Raw genomic sequence first — 21945 nt, forward strand, 5'->3', positions numbered from 1 at the left:
CTTTTTAAATCATAACAATAACGGAAACTACCGGACTGACCCTGATCAAAAGTTTACATACCCCCGTTCTTAATTCCATGTATTACCCCCTTTAACATCAATGACAGCTTGACGTCTTTTGTGATATTTGTGGATGAGGCTCTTTATCTTCTCAGATGGTAAAGCTGCCCATTCCTCTTGCCAAAAAGCCTCCAGTTCCTGGAAATTCTTGGGCTGTCTTGCAAGAACTGCAAGTTTTGAGATCTCCCCAGAGTGGCTCAATGATATTGAGGTAAAGAGACTAAGATGGCCACTCCAGAACCTTCACTTTATTCTGCTGAAGTCATTGACAGGTCAACTTGGCCTTGTGTTTTGGATCATTGTCATGTTGGAATGACCAAGTACGTCCCATGCTTAGCTTACTGGCTGATGAATGCAAATGTTCCTCCAGTATTTTTTGATAACATACTGTATTCACCTTGCCATCAGTTTTGACCAAATTTCCTGTGCCTTTGTAGCTCACACATGCCCAAAACATCAGCGATCCACCTCCATGTTTCACAGTAGGAATGGTGTACCTTTTATCATAGGCCTTGTTGACTTCTTCTCCAAAAGTAGCATTTATGGTTGTGGTCAAAAAGTTTAATTTTGGTCTTATGACTCCAAATGACTTTGTGGCAGGTTTGAGGCTGGTCTCTGCTGTTTGGCATATTGTAAGCTGGATACTGTGTGGCATTTGCGTAGTAGTGGCTTCCTTCTGGCAACTCAACCATGCAGCCCATCTTTCTTCAAGTCCTGTATTTCAGCTGAAGTTATTTGTGGGTTTTTCTTTGCATCCCAAACAATTTTCTTGGCAGTTGTGGCTGAAATTTTTGTTGGTCTACCGGACTGTGGTTTGGTTTCAACAGAACCCCTCATTTTCCACATATTAATTTGAGATTGAACACTGCTGATTTGCATTCTCAGTTCCTTGGATATCCTTTTATATCCCTTTTCTGTTTTATACAGTTCAACTACCTTTTCCTGCAGATCCTTTGACAATTTTTTTTTCTTTCCCCATGACTCAGAATCCAGAAGCGTCAGTGCAGCACTGGATGAAAGATGCAAGGGTCTGTCAGGAGTCGAGAAACTCATTGACTTTTTATGCACACACCAGTTTAAGGTCAGGGCGGATGTTGAAATCTCCTTCCAATAATAAAATTTCCTCTTGAAATGTATCTAATCTATTAAGTGAGGTATTGGGTAAGTGGGTTTATCTTTTGAATATTAGGATTATATACACTGGTGAACGTGTATTTTTGGTGCTAAATCTTTTCTTTAACTTCTTCACGCAAAATGCCGTACGCATACATCAGTACTTTGACACTAAATACCATTATGGCAGCAGTTAGCTGCCATAAACTCGGTATTTTCAGGAATAGCGTGCATTTTTCTTTAGGATAAAAGTGGTCTCTGTGGTAGATTCGCAGCAAGATCACTTTTATTGGTGGCAATAAATGCTGAGTGAAGGAAAGATGGCCCCCCTCGGCTCCATAGCACTGGAGGGCAGAAGTAACATCAAATGTCACTTACACCCAATGCTCTTAAAGGAGATTTTTTTTTCTTTTTGCATTTTAGTGTAAATACGAGATCTGAGGTCTTTTTGACCCCATGAGGTCCTGTCATGCTTTTTTTTTTTTTTTTTTTTATTACAAGGGATGTTTACATTTTCGTTGTAATAGGAATGTAAGTGACCCAAATTATTTTTGGCAAAATAAAAAAGAAAAAAAAGACCCTGTACTGACGAACTTGCGTGCAGAAGCGAATGCATATGTGAGTAGTGCCCGCATATGAAAATGATGTTCAAACCACACATGTGAGGTATATCTGCGATCGTTAAAGCGAGAGTAATAATTCTAGCCCTAGACCTTCTCTGTAACTCAGAACTGGTAACCTGTATACATTTTTAAATATCGCCTATGGAGATTACATATATATATATATATATATATATATATATATATATATATATATATATATATATATATATATATATATATATAAATGTTTGGGGGTTCTAAGTAATTTTCTAGCAAAAGAGGTGATTTTAACTTGTAAATACCGAGTCTGAAAAATAGACCTGGTCCTTAAGTGGTTAATGAAAAATCTATTTTCTGTATCCACTACATTTAAATCTCTTAAAGTGATTGTTAACTCACTATACTATGATCATGCCATCCCCTCTGTTATATATCGCTATATGTCCCTGTGTTATATTTAAAAAAAAATGCAGATTATACCTTATCTCAGAGCATCTCCCGGTGCTCACATGATTCCTTGGTTCTCTCCTCTGCCCAGCTGACAGCTATAGCGGACAGGGCCGAGCACTGCCACTGACGTCTGTCGGAGAGAGGAGTCACGTGAGTGCCGGGAGACGCTCTAAGATAAGGTATCTGCATTTTTTTATACAGCACAGGGACACATAGCATTATATAATGGAGGGGATGGCATTATCATAGTATATACGAGAGCAGCAGGAGGGGAGGATCGTGGAGTGGACAGAACTAAAAGACAGGGAGGGGAGGGGGGAGGAGCATACTTAGATGGTGGCAAGTGGCAGGCTCATCAAAATTTCCTACAGGCCTCTGAGATTTTGATTTTAAGTTGAGCCCTATTTAGTATGTTCTAATGCAGTCCATTGTGTTATAACTATATGATCATTATGGCCATTTTTGTGTCTGTATGCAATTCGAGTTTGGCCAGAGTTTACATTGTTACTAAAGGGCCACTTAGTAACAATGTAATACTTATTGTTGCTTTAGATATTATAGAATAAGTGTGAATAAGTACTTACCATCAACATATTAGAGATTACTGAGACATGTAAAACAGGGTTTTACATTATTGATCTTGCAAAATGGTAAACCTATGGCTCTAATGGCATATAACAGTTCTCTATTTGCTAATATGGCACATTTTGAGCCTTTGTGAAATGTATTCCAGTTTTAGTACTTGGAACTGAATCTGCTTATTAAATGGTACCTTTTAATTATAATCAGGGTACATGGATGTCAATGCATATCTTTAAAGTAGATGTCAAGGTTTTTTTTCTTTCTTTATATAGAGTAGGGAAGAATTAGACCCATTGTCAAGTTTGTATTACTGTCTGTCTCGTTGGAGAGATTCATCTTTCTATTTTTCCTTGTGGACACTGAGAAAAAGTGAGGGAAATCCAACATTTTCAGTTGTGATGAAAGCAAGAGGTGAAGGGAAAACCTCCAATGGGGACACCTGTCCTGTGAAAACTCTCCAAGATGGGAATTCTGTTCATGTTGGAGAGATTTCTTCCAGATTTCTGTTTCATCTCCAGGACAGTAAGTGAAGGGACTAATACAGCAAACAATAACTTGACAGTGATTTTAACCATTTCTTCTCTCTCTAAAGCAAATGAAGGTTTTGGCTTTACATACACTGATTATTGCTGATCTTACTAGGATATATATTGTATATGTGAGTATTGATGTATTAGTATGTATATGTCTGTCTTGGCCTGATTAAGGGCTTGCTGCTCGAAACTGTAGCCAAACGAACCTTTTTGTCTGATGGAAATGTAACCCTTTTGCTGCCTTAAGCCGCGTACACACGGGGCGGACTGTCTGGCCAACTTAGTCCGTCAGACAATCCGACGGACAGTCCGTCATACTTTCGAATGAACGGACTTGACCACACAAACCACTTTTTGAGCAGACTAATACGGCGTACTAAGTCCGCCATACTATCCGCCCTACTTTTGAAATGAACGGACTCGCCCACACACGTGGAGGAAAGTCCGCTCATTTCGAGCGCGTATCCAGGTAGGCGGGGCCCGCGAAGGAGACGTCGCTGGCCCCGCCGCCTGGTATGGACTTAAAGGGGAACCCCAACACCGAAAAAAATCGGCGTGGGGGTCCCCCCAAGTCCACAACAGACCCTTGTCCGAGCACGCTACCCGGCTGGCCAGGAAAGGGGGGCGAGCGAGCGCCCCCCCCCCCCTCCTGAGCCGTACCGGGCCGCGTGCCCTCAACATGGGGGGTGCCTTGGGGAAGGGGGGGCCACGCGGCCCCCCACCCCAAAGCACCTTGTCCCCATGTTGAGGACAAGGGCCTCTTCCCGACAACCCTGGCCGTTGGTTGTCGGGGTCTGCGGGCGGGGGGCTTATCGGAATCCGGGAGCCCCCTTTAATAAGGGGGCCCCCGGATACCGGCCCCCCACCCTATGTGAATGAGTATGGGGTACAATGTACCCCTACCCATTCACCTGTAAAATAAAAGTACAAAAAAAACACAACACACGAGATAAAATACTTTATTGCACAGCTCCGGGGGTCTTCCGTCTTCGGGGGTCTTCTCGCCGGACTCCTCCGCTATCTTCTTGTAGCTCTTTTGCTAGCGGAGGAGTCCGGCTTTCTTCCTCGCCGCCGGCCTCTTCTCCCGACTTCGGGGGTCTTGTCCCCCTCTTCGGTTCTTCTGCCGGGCCACCGCGCCTTCTTATAGCTCTTTTACAGGCGGTGGCCCGGTCTTCTGTCGCCGCCGTCGCCACCGCCTTCCGTTCTTCTTCTTCTTCTCCAGGAGATATTGCCTCGACGATCTCTCCGGCCGGAATGCCAGGGACGCACTGCGCGGCCACTTATATAGGGACAATGGGGCGGTGTCACATGGCTTTATGTCACATGGGTTGGTCACATGGGTTGATGTCACATGGGGACTATGACATCGTAAGGGGGCGGGGTCACCATGTGACACCAACCCATGTGGCCCTTGTCCTCATCAACATGGGGACAAGGTGCTTTGGGGTGGGGGGCCCCCCGGTACGGCTCAGGAGGGGGGGTGCTCGCTCGCCCCCCTTTCCTGGCCAGCCGGGTAGCGTGCTCGGACAAGGGTCTGTTGTGGACTTGGGGGGGACCCTCACGCCGATTTTTTTCGGCGTTGGGGTTCCCCTTTAAGTCCATACCAGGGGGCGGGGCCAGCGACGTCTCCTTCGCGGGCCCCGCCTACCTGGATACCCGCTCGAAATGAGCGGACTTTTCTCCGGGCGGGAAAAGTCCGCTCATTTCAAAAGTACGGCGGACTGGCACACACACAGGCGGATTGTTCGCCGAAATGCGAGTCCGACGGACAGTATTACGGAAATTCCGAAATACTTAGTCCGCCAGACTGCGCGCTGAAAAAGTCCGCTGAAGCCCACACACGAGCGGACTGTCCGCTGAAATGTGTTTCGGCGGACTAAGTAGGCCAGACAGTCCGCCCCTGTGTACGCGGCTTTAGACGTTTTTGCTTACTTTGCACACGTCTAAAAAAAATCATTTTAGCCCTGAAGAATGCATAAACCCCCAAAACATTAATAGTGGTAGTTCCAGTTTTTATATGACGCAATGTTAACACAAACATCTAGGAAAGGTACATTTTATTAAAAATGTTTTACTAAAGTTAGTGTTTGTAACCCTAATGGAAAAAAAAAAAGATTCTGTTCCCTTAGGCTGCTTTCACACTGGGGCGGTATTCAGGCGTTACAGCGCTAAAAATAGCGCCTGTGTAACGTCTGAAAAAAACCGGCCCCTTTAACTCCAGTGTGAAAGCCGGAGGGCTTTCACACTGGAGCGATGCGCTGGCAGGACGGTGAAAAAAGTCCTGCCAGCCGCATCTTTGCAGCGGTGAAGGAGTGGTGTATTCACCGCTCCTAAACCGCTCCTACCCATTGAAATCAATGGGACACCGCGGCAATACCGCCGGCAAAGCGCCGCTGCAGCGGCGCTTTGCGGGCGGGTTTAACCCCTTTTCGGCCGCTAGCGGGGGTTAAAACCACCCCGCTAGCGCCCGCACACCGCCGCTAAAGCGACGGTAAAGCGCCGCTAAAAATAGTGGCACTTTACCGCCGACGCCGCTCCCGCTGCAGTGTGAAAGCAGCCTTAAAGCATATTATACAGCACAGTGCTTTTGCTGTGTAATTTGGACCCCTAAAAACCTAAAAAACTTGGCTGATCCAGCCTGGCTATGCTGATGTAAACAAGCATTTCCCCGTTCTGCCTAGTGACACTGACACTGATCACAGCTCCCTGTAATCGGGAGCCGTGATCAGTGTGGTGTCGCACACAGCCCCTCCCCCTCTGTTAGAATCACTCCCTAGGACACACTTAACCCCTACAGTGCCCCCTAGTGATTAACCCCTTTACTACCAGTCACATTTACACAGTAATCAATGCATTTTTAATCGCACTGATCGCTGTATAAATGTGAATGGTCCAAAAATAGCACCAAAAGTGTCCGATCTGTCCGACATAATGTTGCAGTCATGATAAAAATCACTGATCGCCGCCAGTACTAGTAAAAAAATATATATTAATAAAAATGCCATAAAAATCTATTTTGTAGACGTTATAACTTCTGCGCAAACCAAACGCTTATTGCAATTTTTTTACCAACATATGTAGAATACGTATCGGCCGAAACTGAGGAAAACATTTTTTTTATATATTTTTGGGGGGGGATATTTATTATAGCAAAAAGTAAAATGTGTTTTTTTTCAAAATTGTCGCTATTTTTTGGTTTATAGAGCCAAAAATAAAAACCACAGAGGTGATAAAACGCCACCAAAAGAAAGCTCTATTTGTGGGAAAAAAAGGACATCAATTTTGTTTGGGAGCCACGTCGCACGACCGCGCAATTGTCAGTTAAAGTGACACCGTGCCAAATGGTCTGGGGCTGAAGTGGTTAATTTACTTTCCATTTTGTTAATTGATAAAAATAAACTACCGTATTTGCCGGCGTATAAGAAGACCTTTTACACTTAAAAAAACTGGCCGAAAATCGGGGGTCGTCTTATACGCCGGATCAGCCCCTCCGATGCCTGCTGAGGGTTCGGTAATACTGTATGTAGCTTCGGCTACATACAGTATATACCGCTGAGCCAATCCCAGCAAGCGATGTATTCAAATGAATACAGAGCCTGCTCGGATTGGAGTAACAACCTCTGCCAATCCGAGCAGGCTACTCTGTAGCCTGCTCGGATTGGCTTTGAGAGTCAGAGAGGCGCGGGCTGATGATGATACAGCCTCTGCCAATCCAAGCAGGCTTTGTATTCATTAATAGAATACATCGCTCGCCGTGATTGGTTCCAGCAAAAGCAGGAAGAAGGATATGGCGCCAGCTCCTGCTCCAGCAAGAAGGATGGAATATCAAGCATCGGAAGCCTTGGAAGGGGGTCGTCTTATACGGTAAGTACAAGAAAAAAATGCTTAAACAACAGTAAGATTAGGGGGTTGTCTTATATGCCCGGTCGTCTTGTACACCGGAATATACGGTATTAACACTTCTATATATGAAAGCATTGAGTTAAACTGGAACTCTGTAAAAAAAAAAAAAAAAACCCAATTGAATTATGTTCTGTAAAAATGTGTTACCTCTAATGATTTACTAAAGCCGGATATTACAGTCAGCTCTCTTTTTACAGTGCTGTAGCTGATAGTTCTAGCTCTGGTACAGTGATGGAATCATGTTGTTTACTCTCCTTCCTTTTCCCTTTATGATTCACAAAAAGCCGTGCACTCTGTTCACTGAATACAAGGTGTTCCCATTTACCCAACCTCCTACCCCCTTGCCCATTCACTGAAAACCTTGTATTCGGTTAACCAAATTAAAGTATTTTTGTGAATGGATGAGGGTAGATGAAAGGCTCCCCACACTGTACCAGAGCTGGAACAGTTACAGAGTTACAAGAAGAGTGGGGTACGTAATGCTAGGCATCAATGAGCCTATCATTTAAACACTATACAGTAGCATTCAAGACATAGGATTACCATATTTAGAGGTAACTTATTTTTATGAAGTATAATTTAAAAAGAAATCTTGTTTTCTACTTAACCTCTTGGCGCTGGCAACAAATAAATTATCTATATCAACCCGGAGTGGTTTCCATGGACATATCCTGTGATATCCTGTGCCTTATCCCTATATGTCATTGAGAGAAGAAGAACCAGGAAACGTGGGGCTCTAAAGGCACCGTACCAATACTCAAACCTGTATAAAATTAAATAATGTAATTTATTGAGAAATTATTTTATAAAGACATATGTATAAAAACATAAATAAATATAACCCCAAATACAATATAAGCTGTTAGCATAGCCACCCCTCCCAGCCCTTTAAGAGGTATATGACGCTGGGAGACAGGGTGTAGATAAGATCACGTGACCGCTGTAATTGGCAGTCACATTGTCCTCAATGAGCAATTGGGAGCTTTCACTTAGTCTATGGTAACTGTGCTGGGAGTGCATCGGCAGAAGTTATCGCGAATATGCGCCCCCTCGGCTCTAAGGACCAGGTGCCAAGAGGCTGCATATTTTCATATGGCTGGCGCCAAGGGCTTAAAGTTTTGGCAATTTTTTTGTATACATATCGACTTTTTAAGGTGCCATTGTGGCTAACCGCTTGTAGTTCTCAGTGAACTGCCAGGGCACTGATGAGCATGTTAGGTAGTTCATTGAGCTTCCTGTTATTCAGTAATTGCCTGCCCTTATCGGAGGTGTGGGCAGACAGCTACACAGTCTGCAGAAGCTGGCATTACACCCATGATCTGCTGATCATGGGTGCATTGCTTTACCTGCAAAAAATGTGCATTTATTTTATTATTTTTAAAGGTGAACTTATCCTTTAATTATATTTGTTATTGCTGTCTCTTTACCTTTATGCACCCGATCCTTTACTGGTTATCTGCCGAAGGCATATACATAGACATTATATTATATTATGGTCACTAGGACAGAAGTGGCAGAATATTTCCAATTGTAACAAACTGTTGCTGTCCTGGTGACTGCACAGAAAGTAAGGGGACATCTCCTTACCAGAAATAGTCTACTCCTCCCCACATATAGAAATCTGAAAGGAATTGGGGTCCACTTTCTCTTTTAGGGCTCATGTACACTACAGCTTCTAATCTTGAGTTAAGGAGCTTTTGGTGTTTTTTTTTTTTTTTTTTCCCAAAGCTCCTAAACGCAACTCAATAAAAGCCTGTGTGTCCGTGTACATATAGGCTTTTACAAGAGTTAAAAAGCTGCTGCAGTAAGGGGAGGTTCAACCTCCCTCTTGTGAATGCTGAAGAATCACATTCAGGCCACACAAAGCCGTAAAATTGTGCAGGATTTTTCAAGGTTTTGGATTTTTACACAGCCAGCGGTCAACATCGTTTGTGTCTATATGAGCTCTTAGAGACCTTAAACTTGCATGCATTTGTTAACCATTGATACACTTCTGGGCACTTTTACCCCCTTTTTGCCCATGTTCATTTTTAGCTTTCAGTGCTGTCTCACTTTGACATTTGCATGGTCATGCAATCGTGTAACACATTTTTCTTTGTTTCTGTTATAAAAAATTAAGCCAAAATGTATTCTACGTTTTTTTTGTGAAAATAACCCACATCAGTGTTATTATTTAGTCTGTAGGAAAGTGATAGAGTCCACAAACTGTGGTATATATCTGAAAATTGATCAGTCCTGATGTACTGATGGCCTATGTTATATTCTTGAGGCCCAAAAATGACAGGGCAGTACAAACATTCTCCAAATGACCCATTTTTGGAAAGTAGACAGTCCAATGTGATTAGTAAGAGACATGGCAGGTTTATTAAAGGTGTCATTTTTTGTAATTCTTTTGGAAAATTAAGAAATTAAACAATTTCAGTATTTATTTTTTTACGTACTGTCACCAGTGCAGCACAGTGTTCTCATATAACTGATATGGTGGTGATCAGGGTTACTGACTGGTGACAGTACAAAAAAAATAGTATTTTTTTCTATTTTTTTTAATACAATTTTTTTTCTTGTGACCAGGGCAATATAATGTAACATAATAACATTGTACTACTCTGGAGAAGTAATCAGGATTTTTCTTTTTTTACACATTGATTGCTTTTAGCAGTGAATTTCATTGCTGTAAGCTAGCATTTTACAGAATGAAATTGGTTAATTTAGTTTGTTTTGTTGTGATTAGCTGTGATTGGCCAGAGCTAATCACATTGTACAGATGGGCTGTACTGTCTGTACCATGTGATCACATGTGATAACCAATCACAGAAAGCAACACAATTGTAAACAATAGATGGCATGAAAGGAAGCCATCCATTGTTTACAACTGTCATGTGATCTGCGGTGATTGGTCACATCGGTCACATGATACCGGCAGTGAGTGGGTAAATTGATGAGTGACAGATTGTGCTGATGCATGGCCCCTTTTGAGAGGACATCATACGACATCCACTCAGAAGGGAAAATCCTGGCCATCAATTTGCTATAGGTGTGCATGTGTGAAGCCAGATTTAGAGTTCCAGAGTGCTTTTTCTAGGTAAAGATCACTTTATAATGCCGCGTACACACGATCTGAATTTTGGTTGGAAAAAGCTCTGATGGTTTTCCCAATGGAATTCTGATGGGATTTCGCTCAAGCTGTCTTGCATACACACGGTCACATCAAATTCGTCAAGAACGCGGTGATGTACGACAGAACCACAAAAAGGAAGTTCAATACCCAGTAGCCAAAATCTCGTAGTTGAATCTGAGCATGCGTGAGTTTTTGCGCATCGGAATTGCATACACATGATCGGAATTTCCGGAAAAATTGAGAACCTGCTTTCAATCTTATGCTGCCAGAAATTCGGCCAGTACAATTCCGATGGGGCGTACACACGGTCTCATTTTACAAAAAAAAAACTCTAATCGGTCTTTTGCTGGCCGAAATTCCAACCGTGTGTATGTGGCATAAGAGTTATCTTGTTGTCCGTAGCTTTCAGTTGATATACTAGTATATGGAATATAGCCACTCATATGTAGATGGAAAAGATCTGGCATATTGAATACAGATTTGTTTTTGACCAAACTATAAAATGTATGGCTAGAAATGTGACAAAAACACACATTTGGTGTTGTATTCATTTTCATGAACTTTTAATGTGCTATGTCTGTTTGGACACTGTAGCTGTCATGAAGGTGATCTTAATTAAAACAAAATGTTTTCAAGCTCAGCCAATGTATTGTAAAAAATATATCTCTTCATATACATCAATATTTCAAATTCAGTAGGCTTTGTTAATTGTTACCTTTAATTCTTACTCATTTTGGCAGGCTACATGGGATTGCACCTAGCGTAAGTTAATACAATATTTACTCACGCAAATTATGTCCTTTGATTCCATGGCCTCTGTTTCATAGCTAAGATCGTTTGAAACCATAATGAAGAAAGGGCATTGATTTATTTACAGGCTTAGTTCAGCTTGGGAAGCACCTTTAGAACTGAACATTTATTAAATTGAGTTAAGACAGTAGTGGAAACTAAGATCACCCCCATTGCACCAGACAGTGATTTGATGGCAAAAAGGATTAGAGCAGTAACATCGGAACTCTGTGTTTGTTGTGATTTTGTGACAAATTTATCAAAGGGTGGTTGCCCACATGAAGTGTATTTTGACCTTTTTTTTTTTTTTACCAATTATGAATTGAGAGTAAAAATTCAGTCAAAGTTCAGGTTGTCTGTAAACTACAGCCTTTGATAAAGTTTGTGTTGACACTGCTACAGGGTGCTGGAACTGGATGAGCAGATTACATCTGAAATTCTACTTGTACTTTGTCTTCTGTCTTTTCTGTTTGTGATTACATTTATATGATTGCTGTTTGTTACCTTGGTTAAATGTTGTCAAAAAAATGCTCCCAGAATAACAAAGCACCTGGAATATTATTTCAGTTGTACATTTTTCTTAAATGGTCATTTCATCTGAAACAGATTAATGTATACCACAGCAGGTATGTAAATCTATACGTATAATAAAGTAAGTGATGTCTGACTATATCACACTATCAAAAGTGAGCCTATTTATTGAACAAGGCATAGTTCAGAAGTCCTAATATAATCATAAGTGATAATAAGTACAAATGTCATCTTTAAATAATCAAGTCTAAATTCTAAATATGCTGTAATAAGAGTGGTACAGCACAGCATACAGAATGGGGAAATCAATAATATATCCAGCCAGCACTGTGTACAGAGGGGAGTGGCTGCTATATTACTTACAGCACAATGTATATAGTGAGGTGGTCATATACTGCACAGTGTACAGAGCAGAAAGTACAGCACAGCCAGTGTGCACACTTTTACTCCTATCATGGTAAGGATGAGCTCAGGCGTGTTCGCATGGACCATGTGCAGAGCCCGCCAGGAAGTCGGCGCAGCGCTGCGATAATCACAGGCAGTGAGACATTGCCCTGATGCGCGGCTGCAGAAATCGTGACGCGTCTCACTTTCTGTGATTAGCGAACACGCCTGAGCTCATCCCTAATGGTAAGCATAGAACTCATATATTGCCCTAAATTCTATCATAATACAGGGTATGTTTAAGGCTTCACTCACTCCTCTACCTTAAATATAACTTTAGGATAAGTCCGAGAAGGTAATTATCCTATTTCTAATATTGTTCTTCACTAGTGATAAATCATAGTACCGAAAATAAACAAAGATGTGGAAGAATCCGCATTGCTTTGAACCATCTCACAAAACACTTAAATGGATGACCTACTGACATAAGAGTTAATCAGGAAACCAAGGGCATCTATATGGACTTATCAATCTATATGGACTTTGTCAATCTTTAGAGATATTTAAAAAAAAGCAGTTTTTCCTAAAGCTATCTCTATTTGAGTTTGTGCATGTAAAATGTGGACAGCACAGCCTGAAACCAGAGCAGTTGGTACAAATTCATACATGGCTCTATTTCCTCTTACTCAGCAAGCAGGCAGAGAAAAGCAGTCAAATTTCTTATACACACTAATGGCATAGATGGAGAAATTCCCATTACTGGCTATTGTATTCAAGCTATTGTAGCACCTGTGGCTGCCTGAATATCTAATGCAAGCCATAGATTATGCAATGGTCTTTCCTTCAACCACAGGAGGTTTACCCACTGCCAGAATGATATGATCACTGCTGGCAGCAGTAATCGCACCAGAAAAACCTGACAGGCTGGTTGTACTGAAGTTGATGGATATATTGACTTCAGTATAACCAACCTGCCCATAGATGGATCGCAATTTGTCTATGGCCGGCCTAAGCAATGACTGCATCTTATAAGATGTAGTCACTGTTTGGCCAATAGTTCTCCACCCAGCTCAGTTTATTTTTAAATCTGTAGTAGGGTGGTATTTGCAGAGCCACCCACAGCTCAGGTTTCCTGCAGAATCGGGTGGTCAGCCTTACACAGGGATTACAACATTACACCATTCTGGGCATTTGGCTGTTGAGACATATTGTTATGGCACAATATGCTGTAAGCTGTTGCAAGATGACTGCATACAAATGCAAAACTGCAGTAACTATCCCACTCAATTCTATCTACAAGCAAAAGACTGTTGGAAGGCACTTCTTATCAGAATAGGATTGAAGCAATAGCGATTAGGAGCAGTTAAGATAATGGGTGTAGGTCAAATTGGGTTTGTTCACACCAGACAGCATTTTCTTCAGTTTTTAGTCTGGAAATATGCAGTCCAGTGGAGTTGTTCCCACCAGATGCAGAGTTTGCACATTACATGAAAATAGCTGCATGTGTATTTTTGGTCCACTTGCCCACAATTGCTCATTTATCCGTATTATACATAGTTAGTAAGGTTGAATAAAGACACCAGTCCATCCATTTACGTCACTCTGGGGAAACTTCTCAACTAGAATCTACACTTGCATCTGAAGCACATTAACAAATGTTAAATACACAAATTATGTGTGAAAGTGGTATATTGCACACTTACTGCTTATACATATACTGTCTAATTTCATTATCAAACGGAGGAATGCAAATTTGTCCACAAAATGCATTAGAAAATTAAATCACAGTGTATAAACACGGTTTCCTTTTTCCATTGTTTCTGTAGATATGAGACTGCTTTGCATCTCCTATTTATATCCCCATTAAAGTTTGGGGGATGAAAAACAGTTAGGACTCCAAAATTATTTGTTTTTTTAATTGTTGTCCTTGTACAATGAATGCAGGATTTCCACCTATAAAGACTTTAATATAAATATATTAGATCTGCAAACATTTAATTGCTATTAAGTTATTAGGTTATCACAGCATGATCTGCTTGGTTACAGGCAAACATTTGGGTCTGTAGGCACTCTTGCAGATCTCTGTTGGTTAATGTAGGAAAGATCAATTGTTATAGTGTTCATATTTCCTGAAGTCTTTCTGTGGTCCAATTGTACCTGCATATTATAGTTCCATTTGATTTATAAGGGCACTTCAACTCTTAAGTGGAACTCAACAGCTACGTATTCAAAATGCAGATATGTAAAGCAGTAAGCATATATGCATTTCAACCCTGTATTTACCTGTTTTCCAGGTGTTTTACTTTAATTTGATAATGGTTTCAGGCTCAACTGGGATGTAGAAAAAAAACATGAATCATAATTTTAGGCCTTATTCCACAAGACTGTGTCTTGGGATAAGTACATCAAATTTACTTTTATTCTTCAAAATTTTTGTCACACAGAACTTTTTATAGCCATTGTGAATTGTACAAATTATTCTATATATAGGGGTAGATAGTGAAAGGACCAGTAGCACCACATCCCATATTACATGAAATAAACCAAGATCATATAAAAACAAAACAAAAAACAGACAGTTACCGGCATATTAAATAACACCTTTTTTATCTACATATTTATTTAGCAACACTACATTAAAACCATAAGTTTTAAAGAAGAATATTCATCATCTTCCATTATTAGTATAAGCCCTATTCCTCCAGCCCCCATTTTGTGCATAGGGGTATGAGAAGCATGTGACTAAAATCTGGACCTGACATGGTGGTTTTCTTGCGCCCACTTCGTTGTAACTCTTCCTGATGATGCCATTATGGTAAAACATGTCGAAAGCTACAACTTGAGGTTTCAATCTACCTGCAAAGGAAGATACTTGTACAAAATTGCTTATACCTACTAATTCATACATTGGAAGTTGATGAATATTCTTCTTTTAAACTGATGGTTTTAATGTTTTCTTGCTGAATAAAATTTTAATTTAAAAAAAAGTGTGGTGTTAATATTTTAGCACCTTAAAAGTCCTGCTTTTTTATGATTTTGTTTTTTTTTTACAAAGGTTTCAAATTCCATCTGTCTGTCTTTCATGAGTTTCCAAAGGAGTTACAGTACATATCTTTGCTAGTTTAATGTTTGATTTTTTATAATACGGAGTTACCATTTACACGGTTGCATAGAAATCGGTTGGGGCAGGTAATAAACATTGTTAGAGCGCATACCCCAGGGTAACAAACTAACTATACATTGATGACTGCAAGTCAGACACCAGAAAAAAATGATGTTGTGGAAAAAGCCAACTGTTTCTGAGGAATAGGTCCCTTGTTCCTTAGAGCTGTCCCAGCAGAATGCCTCTGATAACTTAAGTTGCAAGTCGCCATTGTTCACAGCTGCCTGCTTTACTACTTTATAAGATCTGAAAGCTCAGAGTTGCTTCAAGTCATTGAGGAGTTGAAGCATTAGTACTATCCTGCCAACCATTTTACATTTTCCAACCAAGTTACATTGAGGGCATTTAATGCAATCCTCTGTGAGGTTATGAAGAGCCATTTGTCCTCCTGAGTTGGTCAGTTCCATCAGTTATCCATTGATTGGCCCAGTGCCTTTTTAAAAGACCTAACATGCATATAGAAATGAGGGGTAAGCTTTGATTCTCACACATATTGGCCCCTCTGAATTAATTTCCCAGGAACTTTTCCAGAATGCTTTGCTTAAATTTGTGTGTACCACAACCAAAGTTAACTTGAGTAAAAACATTCTAGTAGACAAAACAAATTCTCCAATCTTTTGTATGCATTTTAAAAATTTTTTTTAGCTATTCTACATGTTAGTATATTCCACGATGTAGTGGCAGTGACTTTGGGATCATAAGGATATGTTTGAGGTAATTAGGATTAGTATGTGATAGTGTTGATTATATTGTATAAGTGCCAGGTCCCCCATAAAAACCCCCTGCTTATGTAGAGTATCAATATTTAAAACCAATGGGTTTGTGATATTGTCAGGGTCATTGGCTTTACTGCATATAATGATATTATTTTAGACTGCGTGGATCAGTTTTGATTTAAAGTTCAGAAGAGGGCATTGGAGAGTATTCGTTGGTAAGTGTTACTGTGGTAAATGTTTGTAAGCTTGTTTGCATGTGTGGTTAGCAATTGCCTAAAGTGGACCTTTATTCAACTCAAAGCTGTAGTAATAAATGTGCTGTTTTAAACATAACGCAATACTGTAGATGTGAAGAATAGTGCTCTGGGTTCCCTTACATGGTGGGATTACAGAATCAATACTTACGTGTTCTGCTAAACAGGAGAATCACTATTCAGAAAGAACCCCTTATCAAACTAAATGTGACCATTCATGGATGTAAATTCAGTTAGTTCAGCAGGAACAAGCCAACATTTGGTCTATGTATGGGCAATTCTGTTCATGAGAAGTTGATCTGTTGATTGATTTTTCATGCTCAATTAGCACATGAAGCCAATGGCCTGCAGCGCCGATCAGTGTATTCTGACGGCGGAACAGGGCTGCTGTCAGAATACAGTCATGCAGCAGGGAGGATTTCTCCATCCACTTCACATGTGTGGATAGGAAAATCAACTCTGTTTTGTTTATCTGGCTGGCGGAATGAAAAAAAAATGGGTAATGTAAGGGCAGCCTAATACTACAGCAATGGTTATTTGACGACCCACAGAGGATGTTTTACAGTTACCATTGTCTTTAATGTTTAATGGAGTACTATTGCATATAGATGCATATTAAAATTTCATTAAATTATTCCTATGTTTTATTGTTTTTAAAATGTTTGTATTATGTATGTGTTGTATAAAGTTGCTGTACAATTCCTAAATGTTTTAGGATATGCTTAAAAAAAAACCAACATGCTATTTTATTAAAAATGATTTCAGTTGTAAAATGAAAATATTACAATGTCTGTATTAAACTTCAGGTTAAGAGGTTTTCAGGTATTCAAAGATATACCTGCACAAATACAAGCAGGATAAATGATTCTGTCAGCATCTCCATAACATGATATAAAAAAAAAAAAAAAATATATATATATATATATATATATATATATATATATATATATATATATATATATATATATACACACATACATACATATACACATACACACCTATGTTTAGAGTTAACATTTTAAATAACTGTGCATAAGTAGGAACAGTTACATCAGAATAATGCTATCTAGATGTTTAAAATCATAGAAACTTTCACCCAATTCTCTATTTATCTATGCTTATACCCTCTCTGGGGAATGGAATCTCTTTTAAGGCTATAATTGTTCTTATGACAGTAGGATTTTTGCAGAAGTATCCATTGAGCCTGGGTACTGTATAAGCTTGTGGTTGATCACTTTATGTGAAAGCAAGCATTTTTTTATTTTTATAAGATGTGGAGCATCTTGCATGTTCTCAGCAAGATCCAATACCTGTAAAGCCTTGTACACACGATCGGAGAATCCATCGGAATGTGTCCTATCGGACTGTGTTGTCGGATAATCCGACTGTGTGTGGTATGCATCGGAATGTTTCCATCGGACCCAAATTTCCAACTTGTTGGAAATATTTCCTGACCAACTGGTTCGATCGGACATACTCCGATCATGTGTAGAGAATTTTGATCGGACCAAGTGCCACGCATGCTCAGATCAAATTCCTACATCAAAGCTATTGGCTACTAGCCTGAATGTAGTCCCATCGTAACGAAATTACGTCATCACGTTCTGAAAGATCGGATGTTTCGACAACTTAGTCCGACCATGTGTATGCAACAGTTTCGGACAAGATCTGACGGACAAAATCCGACGGATTTCGTTGTCGAAATCTCCGACCGTGTGTACAGGGGCTAAGGCTTTGTTTCTGGGTGTAAACAGTTTTAGTTGTTTAGATATATAAAATAGACTCCTTTAACCCAGCTAGGTAAATCTATTTGCTACTTTTTGGATTCTGGGTGCAATATGGTATTCATGGAAACCTGAAAAACCCCTTTAGTATTCCTGAGTGCACATATATTTTAATGAAATCTTAACAAATTTAGAACTCCACAGTCAGACAGTCCAGTTCTGTATTTAATGCAATATCATCTTGATAATACATTTCCATAATTGCTATCACACCACAAGAGTGCTTGAGTGAATGACCTAGAGGTTCTATAGAGTCCATATGTCTCAGCTGCTACACAGGGGGAGGAGTCTTCTCCAGCACCTTCCACGGACATTGAAAACTGTAGACATGTAGGCAATAAAATGTCTACTCTCCATAGTGTACTGTCAGCTATAAAATAAAACAAAGCTATCCACAGGCCTAAAAGTACCGATCACACAAAGAAGCAGTGCATTAATAGCATTCAGTACAACCTGTCAACGAAACATTTATGCCATTTAACTGATCTGCATATCAGGAACAAGATTTTATCCAGTGGCTCTTATTGCACTTTGCAACGCTACTTGTCCAGCTTATTTCAAACACTGGGTGTCGGGGGTGTATGAAAGGAAGGAAGACTCTCAGTATTGTTATGCACATTTAAACTTCATTGAGCATGATGGGAAGGTGACCATGTAAGTTGTGCAACACTGTAAACTGACGTAAAGCTCAATTCACAAAAATGTAACACCAGGCATACACGTTCGATTTCTTTCATTCAGCCCTGCATGATGAATGAGTACAATCACTTGATTCCCCGATGCATGCTAAACAGCTTGGATGGACAAATCTGCAGTGCTGTCTATTGTATTTTGACAACCGACACTCATGGCTGTCAGGATACCTAGGCTAAATCTGATTGAGGCTGGGTTCACACCTATGCAAATTGGATGTGGCTTTCCCCGCATCCAATTCGCATGACAGGAGATTGTGACTGACTCTCTATGGAGCCAGTTCACATATCTCAGTTGCGGCTTGCACAGGAACACTGTGCATCTTTGGCTCAGTTTCGAACCAGAGAACAGGGACGCACAGGACCCTTGCTGCAAGCCGCATCCTTCAGTGGTGTGAACCCAGCCTCAATTCAGGCTTTTTTCAGGTGAGAATTTTCTGTCCAGCCTCATATTTAATTTACATTTATCAACCTGGTTGCTTCTGACAGGGCCATGGAACGAATTTCGGTCACTTTAGGTATTTAGCATTGTCACTTTAATGCTTATTTTTTTAATGATTATTTATCTTGCATTTAATTAGGTTCAAAAATATAATATCTTCTTGATCAAAGTGCTGTTTGTGTAATTATTTATTTTTCTTAGCATCTGGTTCTGGATCCCTTTGAAGATGCCAGTATATTGAAGGCTGCATCCTTGGTTTCCCTCTTACCAGACCTGTCTCAGGGCTATTTTTCTTAATGGTTCCTTTGTATTTCAGGCATATTGTGGTCTGTGGTCATATCACTTTAGAGAGTGTATCCAACTTCTTAAAGGATTTCTTGCACAAGGACCGAGATGATGTCAACGTGGAGATTGTATTCCTGCACAAGTGGGTAACTTCTCTTGTTATTGTGAAAAAAGTTGCAGTATGGTCTGGTACTTATGCCTTGCTTTGTAGATGTTGCTAATCATTGAGGTTCATTTACTAAAGGTTTAAAGGCTGTTTACACTTTGCAAAGGGAATGTGATTAACTTGAAATAGACTACAGGGAGTACTACTGGAGTACACACAGTCCTGTTTGACTTAAAACACTGCTGTGCATGGTTAATTAGAACTTGAGTACTGAAGCCCAATGACTACTGCTGTACTGTAGTAACATCTGATCCAATAAGGCTAGGTGCGCTAACCCAGGAACAGACAACCATGGGTCCCAAAGTTTCAAAAACTGCTAAGGAAATCCCCTATTCTGAAAGACTTTTTTTTTTCTTTAGAGAGGGTAATATTAACACACACACATACATATACATATATATATATATATATATATATAATATATTTTTTGCTATTTCTCCACTCTTGGTACATTTGGGATTAGTCACTTTTTGGCTGTCAGTTTGCATGCCAAAAATAACAGATGAAGTAAATGGAGGAAGGGCCTCCTCATCCAGCATGCCTAGTAGGCAAATATAAGGGTCTAATGAAATCCAGTACATGAAAGGCTTTCATAATTATATGCGTAGTAGCCTCCCAGTACCAACGAAGTTTGGGGGAAATGTCATAGCATGTGCATAAGGTCAGTAGGATGCCTGCTGCCTCTAGGGCAATCAGGGACTTTTCTAAATAGGTGTATTGGGCCTCTCAAACACTATGTAGGAGGAATAATTGAGGAAGCTTTGTGGGGTGTGAGGGGGGGGGGGGGGTTCCTGGCATAACACACATGATTCTAATATCTTTTTGGTAGTAGTTTGGGCTAAAAATCACATCAATGGTATGTGAACCGGGGACATAGACCTGCAACACCAAAACCTGCCTTAAAGTGGTATTAAAACCAAAAATGATTAAGGGTGGTTGCAATCATTTTTCTTTTTAGGCTTTTTGAACAGCAGCCTGGTCAGTCTGGGGGGATGGGAGTGTTAGATTTACTAACAGATTTAAATACACTAACAAATCAATGCCAATCTCTTGCCAACACTTTACAAACAGATTTTTTCCCTTTTGGGATAAAGGTTTATATGAATAAATAAAATCTCCTCATTGTAAACACACATCAGTGGTAAATGGTTTATCTCGTCCCTGTAACTGCAACAGCTTGTTCTTTTGAAAAACAATAGATGTTCTGGCTGAATTACTAGATGAAAATAAGTGAATGTAAATATTGACAAGGAAAAGGGGGAATAAGGGAAAAAAAATAAAAAATAAAAATAAAAGAACCTTCACATAAAAGACCTCAAAAGAAAAAATGTGGGTTCAGTTGGACTTTTTAGGCATAAAGAAAGTTGTAAACACAACCAGTATATTCAGAAGGAATTATTTCTATTTATTGTTAAAACAAAAAATAAAAACAGAAAATAAAGAGTTCAATTTCCTTTTTACACTGAAGTATCTGATCAATTCACTCTATTCTTATTATTATCAGTTATGTATTCCTTTGCTAGTCCCTATAGTTTAGCTAATCTATCAATCTATTACGCTGAGCACATGTTATTGTCAATACCACAATGCTATCACCCTTGGCTATGAAATCAATACACGTTTAAGGTCAATTAAATCTCATTTATTTCCCAAGGAAATAATACAGCGTGCATAAGGTATTAATAGGAGTTACAATAATACATAGCATACAATCAAAGTATAATATACGCCATACTTATCTGACCTTCGCAGCCACACCTTATGATGGAATAAAGAGACCGAGGAAGACCTCATGGTTGCAAGCCTTTTTGTCAAACATACCTCAGCCATACCACACCCTACTGCCAGTCCCATTTGGTTTGGACCAATCAGTGTTCACATGACAGCCCTCCTAATATTACTGACTGTTCTGCCATACTTGGCTTTGTGGCCAGTCCCATCTGATGTGCCCTGGGCCGTCTTTGTCATCAATCTCTTTGAAGCTTGTGTGCACCAGTTGGGCTGAAGGTAACTCCTTTGATATGCAGATTCTGCCACATTCCTCTACACATTCTAAACATGTGTCATGCAAACATCAACATGGCTGAGTTCGGCTGTATCAACAAATGTGTAGAACCTTAGATATATAACGTTACTTCTTATTCACTTCCAACATATGCCGCTGTGCGCCTAAAAGGCGCATACCACCCTTCTTTAGACACGGCTCCTTCTGAACAATCCATAACTGTCTCAACGTGTGTGGTTCCCCAACATGTGCTTCCGAACCAGTACCTGTAGCACAGTCCTTAGCTCGTGTAACGCATGGTTGTTTTCAACGAGCGCTCCAGAGACATCTCTCATGGAACAGTACACAATTGTCTTACCACGCTGTGTTT

General features: G+C 40.1%; 1 protein-coding gene across 28 annotated transcripts in view; it reads left to right on the forward strand.

Moving 5' to 3' along the window:
- The window catches only part of KCNMA1 (potassium calcium-activated channel subfamily M alpha 1), a 908686-nt gene that overhangs the window by 546693 nt on the left and 340048 nt on the right, over positions 1 to 21945 (forward strand). For all 28 annotated transcript variants that reach the window (XM_077453994.1, XM_077453993.1, XM_077453995.1 and 25 more), the window contains one exon: positions 19436 to 19546. In XM_077453994.1, coding sequence (XP_077310120.1) covers positions 19436 to 19546 — 111 coding nt within the window. The remainder of the gene's footprint in view (positions 1 to 19435; positions 19547 to 21945) is intronic.

Source organism: Lithobates pipiens, unplaced genomic scaffold (genome assembly GCF_037356315.1).
Source record: "Lithobates pipiens isolate NorthernLeopardFrog02 unplaced genomic scaffold, aLitPip1_a1.2 Scaffold_25, whole genome shotgun sequence".
In the NCBI taxonomy this organism is placed as follows: domain Eukaryota; kingdom Metazoa; phylum Chordata; class Amphibia; order Anura; family Ranidae; genus Lithobates; species Lithobates pipiens.